The following is an 8,111-nucleotide window of genomic DNA, read 5'->3' as shown; positions in this document are numbered from 1 at the left end:
TATCTTAGATATTCATTGATAAGACTTGATAATATGGACCAATTTGTAGACTTTTTATTACGGGAATACATGAATAATATTTTTATTTAACTTTTTAAATTATAATCTCCTAATCTTTATATTTATTTTAAAATAAATATAATATTGAGATATAATTTAATTTAAAATATTTTATATTAAATATAATATAAAAATTTAATTTAGTTTTTATTTTTTAGTCTCAATTTTATTTTTAAATGCAGTCATATTAAAAGGTATTTTTCAATAAAAAAAGATTTTTTTATAATAAAAATAAAAATATTGTGTACAATATATACTTTCTTAAAACGAGATATATTTTAATTTTTATTCATATCTTATTTACCTGTGAATTAAATTATATTCATAAATTACTTATCAGATGTCGCATCTATATTATATCATAAACACTTATTTTTATATATAATGGGTGTGAAAATTGAAACTCAAAATTAAATATTTTAGATACATATAGAATAATATTTGTTAAGTTGGTGAAAGATGCAAATAATGATGCTGATATGAAATTATATATTTGGCATTTATAATTTTTCAAGAGTAATATTAAAGATACAATATTTATACATTTTTATATATATAGTATTTATGTTTATATGTTTATTCCTTTTAAAATTATTTATTAAAATAATAATAAATAAATATAAAATAAAAAATAAACTATTTTAGACATATTTATTGTATCTCAAAACATTTTTATTATCGAAAACAGCTGCTTAATTATCCTTATTCACTATAATGTGCCTCTTATTTTGTCTAAAATAAAACTAGATATATCGACATAAAAATTATTCGAAAAACAATAAAAGAATTAGTTTAAAATAGTCTAAAATTATCTTATTAACAGACTATTAGTTTAACCGAGACGTTGTTTATGCAGAGAGCGTAACTTCTTCGGTGCATGTGGATCGGAAGCTGATATAAGTATCTCTCTACGACCTCCTTAATAAAAAAAGATAAAAATAAACATTGAACTATTGAAGGGTTAAAAATATCAGAAAAATTACGTATTCAAATTTTTTACTTAATTAAATCTAGCTAAATTCAAATAATACATCTCCAATTACGCGTAACGATGGATTTGTCACTGGTGGCAACTCGAGGGCTTGAGTAGTGGCGTCATATCGCAGAATGTAGATGGTGACGTGTTCCCTCCTCTACAAATCTAGAATCTCTAGCTATCAGATATTCATTTACCGATGGATTTGTCTAACACTATTCCTCTCCTGTATGTTATCCCCAGAACGGATTCATGACAAAAAGAAAAGGAAGAACAACATAGAATTATTCCGTGAAAATATCACAACTGTCTTTTAGCAGGCCAACCTCTGTATTAATCAGGATAGACAGCTTAATTAACGTGTTATGCATATTGCATGTTAAAAGCTAAATATTTCTTTACGACGATCTGCATTTTGTTTTTTGTAACTTCACATGTAAAAGCGCAGGTAATAGTAATAATAATAATTAATGATACGTTTTTACTTATTTTAGTACAAAATGTAGGTATATTATTCTTTCACAGCTTTAACATTTTAGATATATATTGCATATTTGCACCATTGATGAGTATTAGTACTATTATCAGAAAGCATGTGTATCCTTATAAAATTTTGTTGCACTAATTAAATAAATAAACATGCATAAATAAAATTAAAGGTGAAACTCTTAATTAAGTTAATATAACATTTAAGAAATGCGACACATGCACGTATGTATGTAGTTAGTAATGGTGAAAGTAAATAATTTTGACATGGACGGTATATATTTGTGTGTTTAAAATAAAGAAGTAGTAATAGTATAGTTTTGAACGGAATTGAAGTTGTTGTGATGAGAAGTTGTGGGTTGTATTGCAATCTATATATAGCAAAATGGAAAGAGAGAAGCGAGCGAGGTACGGAAATAAACAAGCCTACGACTGAGCTTCGTTTCCGACAAACTCAGCTCGATCTTCTCCTTATCCTTCTTCTTCCTCCTCCTTCCAAATTGCTCCACAATTCGATCATCGCCGCATGCATACTCTTCTTTTTTGATCCACTTTCGGGTAAGCCTCCTTCTTATCGCTCTATTGCTATCATGCATATCGTCGTTCTACAGATTCGCTTTTCTTTTGCTTCGTTCATGTTATGTGTTTTCTTCTTGGGCCGAATGGGCCCGGTTGCTGGGCTTGAAATGTTGGTATCAAGTTCTAATCTCTCGTCTTTATTGCTTGATTTGCTTCTCACAATTCAGCTATGGCATGTGAAAGAGCCTCCATTGTTGTTATTAATCCATATGTTGAACTTGAACGGTGAAATCAATTCATGGTTCGATCCAAACAAGTTTGTGTCACTGCCTAGATAATGTACAATTTCTTAATAACCACATGGCCTTTTTAGTTTCAAATAATATGTTATTTTATTTTCCCCCTCTTTTTTTGTTATCTACAGTGAACCCCATGTAGTTCACAAATTCAGTGAAGAGGTGTGTCATTTGTTGGTTTTGCCGTTTTGGTATGTTCTGGATTCTGATTCACCCATGAGGCCATGATTGGGCTTCACAACTTTACTTGTTGCGTTCTTAGCTACTCATATTAAACTAGGCCGGGAATTAATGCATGCAGATTCATAAAATTATATGGTGTAATTCGGATTCAAGCCGTGATGTATCTGAATTGAGGGGCTAGGATACTAATAAGTAACTGATACAAAAACCTTTTATCATGAAAATTGCAGGCAGAGATGGTTGCCTTCGGGAAAAGGTTGAAAGAAAGACAACTTGAAGAATGGCAAGGGTATGTTTATTTTCTGCCTATCTACCTGCTGTGTTGGGATTTACAAACATCCCAATCAAATATCTGAATTCAGAACTTAAAGAACTTGCACCCTGGATTCAGTAACATTTTACATGCATGATAATGATTTTAACTTTTGTTTTAGATATTACATAAATTACAAACAAATGAAGAAACGAGTAAAACAGTATGCTCAACAAATAGAACTCGGAACACTAGATAGACGACATGTACTAAAGGATTTCTCAAGAATGCTGGATAATCAGGTCTGTTCACATTGTCCATTCTATGATTACTAGTCTCTTATTATATGAACCTTGGACCTTTTTCTATCTCATTAGTTTTAACTGCCCAATTTAGATTCCGCTTACATGAGTACATGCGAAACATGAAATTTTTATTTGTTTATCAATGTCTCTCATTCATAAATTGATTCTCTCTTGTTTTGTTATTACAACGCAGATTGAGAAGATTGTCCTTTTCCTTCTGGAACAGCAAGGAGTTTTGGCAAGCAGGATCGCAAAGCTTGGAGAGGAGCAGGATGCTGTTCAGCCGGAGCCTGAGTTACAAAAAATAGCCAAACTACGCGAAGATTATAGAGCAGTGGGGCAAGATTTATTGAAGCTTTTCTCTTTTGTAGAGATCAATGCTATTGGTCTGCGCAAGATATTGAAGAAGTTTGATAAACGCTTTGGCTATCGATTCACTGATTACTATGTCAAAACTCGTGCTAATCATCCTTACTCTCAGCTGCAGCAAGTTTTCAAGCATGTGGTAATGCCTTTAGTTCTAACACAAATATTTATTTGGGCCTTTAATTTGCAGAATCAGCTACATCCATATGTAGTTGATGTTTATTGTTTCCAGGGATGAATATTGGCTAACAGATGTGGAACTTGCAGGGATTTGGAGCTGTTGTGGGAGCCTTATCTCGCAATCTCCATGATCTTCAAGACCGCCACGGCAGCTACTTATCAATTTATGATCAGCCTACTCTTCCCCTTCAGGTCGTTTCAATTGCACTGTTTTTCTACTTGCAATATTCTTAAGCAAACATTAGTGCTGACTAGAACCTTGCATTATATGCAGGATCCTGTCATTGATTCAATAAGAGCAGCCGTTGACAGGTTAACCAACTCAACTAACTTTCTTAACTTTCTCGGTCAACATGCACTCATTATGCAAGAGGAGCTGCCTGCACATACTGATGAGCCTATCGATGATCAAAAATATCATTTTATGTCTCTTATTCTGAACTTGGCTAATACATTTTTGTATATGGTGAACACATATATCATCGTCCCAACGGCAGATGATTACTCTGAGAGTCTTGGGGCAGCACCAACAGTTTGCGGTATTGTGATTGGAGCAATGGCTGTTGCGCAGGTGTTTTCTTCCGTGTATTTCAGTGCGTGGTCAAATAAGTCCTACTTCAGACCACTTATATTCAGTAGCATCACCCTTTTTCTCGGAAATGCCCTGTATGCATTGGCATATGACCTCAATTCAATATGGATCCTCTTACTTGGTCGTCTTTGCTGTGGGTAAGTGTTCTTTTATTCATTTGATGATTGATGAGCATAAATAACATTTAAATGAAAATTGCAGGTTAGGTTCTGCCAGAGCCGTTAACAGACGTTACATCAGTGACTGCGTGCCCTTAAAAATTCGTTTGCAAGCATCAGCAGGTTTTGTTAGTGCGAGTGCTCTTGGAATGGCTTGTGGTCCTGCATTGGCTGGGTTACTGCAAATAAATTTTAAGATCTATAAGATCACATTCAACCAAGATACCTTGCCCGGGTGGGTCATGGCTGCTGGCTGGCTCATGTATCTAATATGGTTGTCGTTCAGTTTTAAGGAACCTTCTCATGATATTGAAGAGAATCATAAACCACATAAATCCAATGCTGGTACTGAATTCATGTCTCTGCTGATTATTTTTACATTTTCTATCGAGTACTTAAAAGATTGCTAATTAGGCTGCTACCCAACAATGCTGAATGCTATATTGCTTTGCATTACACAGCACAACTACTGAACCAATCAAATAAAGTATGCAAGGGAGGGAGTTAGCCTTAAAATGTAACAATCTCTAATTTCTTAATTAGGGTATTGGTGAATCTGCTGCCAAAACGTAATCCTTTAAGAATCATAGACTTGTCTAAATTATAGGGTTGCCCCTGTATATGGCTTTAAGTCACTTGGATCTTTATAAAATTCATGTATGCCTTAAATTATGTTTAAGAAGTTTGTTCATTCTATTAACCATCGCATAAATAATGGAAAATGACACATTTGTCCTTCACAAGCAGAAAGCAGTGCACTTGAAAAAGGCCAAAAACAACCATTGCTGGTTAGTTCAGAAAACAAAGCAGATGAAGAAGCTCCGGAGGATTGTGATGGTAGTGAAGAGGCTCCACAGGAATCGCGTAAACCAGCAAATTCAATTGGATCAGCATATAGACTCCTTACTCCTTCTGTAAAGGTTTGTGATAAACTATACATGTTACAAACTTACACGAGGCTGTGCTATTTAAATGCTTAGAAATCCTTGATCCAAACTTAATTTACAATTTGGTAGCCAGTCATCTTTACCCAAATTTTAATTACACAAATCTAAGATACGTAGGCAAGCCCCGAAGAATCTTTTCTTTCTTTTTTCCCTCAGCTCCAGTAACCATTAGATCGCCCGGTTCAAAACAACCATAACGAGGTGAGAAAAGATGTTCAATTGAGATCACGAGATTGGTAGGCAAGGGATGCCAAATGCTGATGAATATGACACTGGCAAACAGAGACATGTGGCTTCAAATTGTCATTAATTTGGCGCCACACCCAGAGACGGAGGGGCAGAGAGAAAGAAGAAAAGAAAAGGTTGACAAGGAAAAAATGGTTAAATGGGCTTAGTTGTGTCTCAAATTTGAGTAATATAATTAAAAACGAGCGACTGCCAAATTATAAATAGACGAAGTTTAAACTAGGAGCTTCCAAGCAAATGAATACACACCCTCATCTAATGAGACTCTCTTTAGAAATCTCATTGAATATTTTACCTATACAATATGACCCCTAACTACAGAAACTTAGTGGGCAATAGGAAGTCTTTAACAATTATCTATACAATCTTATCAACGAGGTTGCCTCGCACAACCTCATAGGATATTTTTGCCAAGTTATTAAGTTGATACTATTTGCTTTTTGACCTAGTAGTCGTTACTAATTATCAGAACTTGTGAATTATATGGCTTGACCCTTATCCTTCTTTGATGTTTGCAATACATATTTCATCTGAGAAATTTTAAGTCATGTCTTCAGGTTCAGCTATTGATATATTTCATGCTCAAATATGCAATGGAGATTTTGCTATCAGAATCTAGTGTCATCACAACATACTATTTCAGCTGGTCAACAAGCACAGTCGCCATTTTTCTTGCGTGCCTCGGCCTGACAGTTCTTCCTGTAAACATTGTTGTTGGAAACTATATAAGCAATATGTTTGAGGACAGGTATCGTGTGAAAAAAAACACTTACGAAGATAATTTATGACGTGGTTTTGGAATTTTCAGAAAGATGCATGATAATACATTTCCCATTTTTCGTTCTTAAAACAAAGCAATAGAAGGACTAACACCATTTTATTGACCTGTTTGTAGGCAAATCCTGTTGGCATCAGAAATTATGGTTTTCATAGGCATAATCTTTAGCTTCAACTTGTTTTTTCCATATTCTGAGCCACAATACATCTGTTCAGGCCTGCTGATGTTTGTTTCTGCTGAAGTACTTGAAGGTAAGATTTTATCTGTCATTTATTAGCTTACAAATAATGATCAGAAGCGAAATTTAATCATGCAGTTGTTACTCAGAATAATGTGACAGAATGCAACGGTAGTTAATAATGATCTGCATGTGTGGTGATCATATTAGGGGTTAACTTGTCACTCCTTTCAAGAGTGATGTCATCGAGGCTTTCACGAGGAACCTACAATGGAGGGCTCCTTTCAACGGAGGCCGGCACAATCGCAAGAGTGATAGCTGATGCAACCATCACACTGGCTGGCTACGTGGGTGTCAGCAGGCTCCTAAATCTAACCCTTCTTCCTTCCCTCTTCATTTGCATAGCTTCCATCTTAGCAACATTCTACACTTATAATTCCTTATATTGATTTTGCTGCCTGGATCGATGCCTTCCAAGGAGAGGATTTGATTTTTAACACAATTCACCTCCTTGTCATTCTTGAATGTTTTCATGCTTCTTTCTAATTTCTTTTGATCTAGCTACAAGGTCCTTTAATTTGGGCTACACAAATCTTAGATGTTATTCATGTAGGTTGGCCAATTGTAAATTTTTAGCTGAATGTTCCTCAATCTAACACAAATGGATTTTCGTCTTTCAGTTTTTCTTGGGTTTTTTTAGCGGAGAAAACCTTGTCGCCAAGGAGTACCAAAATAATTTCATTGTTTCTTTGTGCCGCTAACTTCATTAGGCAATAGTAAAAGAAAATGATTATTTCTTCTGAGACAGTTACTAGCTACTAGCTAGCTATATATGTGCACTATGCACATCAAGGTGGTAGTTGGTTCGTTTCTTTATTTTAATTTTAATTGGTTTGGATTTATTATTAAGTATATATACTGTATTGTGTATACAAACGTCATGTTAGTTGGGCTTCAGTTTTACTTGTCGAACTACTGTCGTCTATGACCATTGTAAAATTTCGTTGAATTAATTAAGCTTGTAAATATCATCAACCATGAGAATGGTATAGACCATGCTTGATTCCTTTTAACTTTTTGACAATAAAACGAAAGAATTCGGCTTAGCAAAGCTACTGATGAATCAAGCGATTAAGGTATATATATGGTATTATGCTATCATAATTCTTTATTATCAATATCAAGATTATAACACGATTCCGATCCGTAAATGACCAAGAGGAATATATTGTTCGTTATTAATTAGGTGTGTGTATACTACTATACTGTATATATATAGTACATTTGAAGAAATAATACCCTTTGGAGTTCATTAGCAGTTGAAAACTACAGGAAGCAGTATGCTGTAACATTTGTGAAGAAAAACAAAAGCAAATGTCCATCCATAAGTACTTCTTCTCATATTTCGTGGATTCTGCGATGTAAGGTTCAAATTAGAGTAAAACGCCTTAATGTAAAATTTATTTATTTATTTATTTATAGATACAGTTACTTCATATTAATACACTTCTTATTGTATAAGCCAAGATTCTAATAAATAATAATGAAGATTAGTCCTTAAACTATGTTCACGGGACACAGCAATTTA

The 8,111-nt window shown here is 34.0% G+C and overlaps 1 protein-coding gene across 4 annotated transcripts; it reads left to right on the top strand.

Moving 5' to 3' along the window:
- The first annotated feature begins 2,756 nt into the window (after positions 1-2,756).
- Positions 2,757-7,076, top strand: LOC130951829 (SPX domain-containing membrane protein At4g22990-like). Of its 4 annotated transcripts, none has more exons than XM_057880568.1 (10): positions 2,757-2,809; positions 2,955-3,075; positions 3,272-3,583; positions 3,712-3,816; positions 3,899-4,353; positions 4,418-4,719; positions 5,119-5,294; positions 6,125-6,315; positions 6,463-6,596; positions 6,734-7,076. In XM_057880568.1, exons 1-10 carry the CDS (start codon positions 2,757-2,759, stop codon positions 6,970-6,972), a joined length of 2,088 nt encoding a protein of 695 aa, XP_057736551.1. In that variant the 3' UTR covers positions 6,973-7,076. The 4 variants fall into 4 exon arrangements, with proteins under 4 accessions (XP_057736551.1, XP_057736548.1, XP_057736550.1 ...); XM_057880565.1 differs by having other exon boundaries at positions 4,418-4,728; positions 5,104-5,294; XM_057880567.1 differs by having other exon boundaries at positions 4,418-4,732; positions 5,129-5,294.
- Positions 7,077-8,111: the final 1,035 nt, after the last annotated feature.

The sequence above is a fragment of the Arachis stenosperma genome, chromosome 9 (assembly GCF_014773155.1).
Source record: "Arachis stenosperma cultivar V10309 chromosome 9, arast.V10309.gnm1.PFL2, whole genome shotgun sequence".
Classification (NCBI taxonomy): domain Eukaryota; kingdom Viridiplantae; phylum Streptophyta; class Magnoliopsida; order Fabales; family Fabaceae; genus Arachis; species Arachis stenosperma.
This window is presented reverse-complemented; position numbering and strand designations above follow the sequence as displayed.

What these genes read in the sequence shown, in the direction of transcription:
- LOC130951829 (XM_057880565.1), top strand. Translation starts at nt 2,757, where the DNA reads ATGGTTGCCTTCGGGAAAAGGTTGAAAGAAAGACAACTTGAAGAATGG. An exon ending in CTTGGTCGTCTTTGCTGTGG is followed by an intron (nt 4,354 to 4,417) that starts GTAAGTGTTCTT and finishes TGAAAATTGCAG; the next exon opens with GTTAGGTTCTGCCAGAGCCG. An exon ending in AGCAATATGTTTGAGGACAG is followed by an intron (nt 6,316 to 6,462) that starts GTATCGTGTGAA and finishes ACCTGTTTGTAG; the next exon opens with GCAAATCCTGTTGGCATCAG.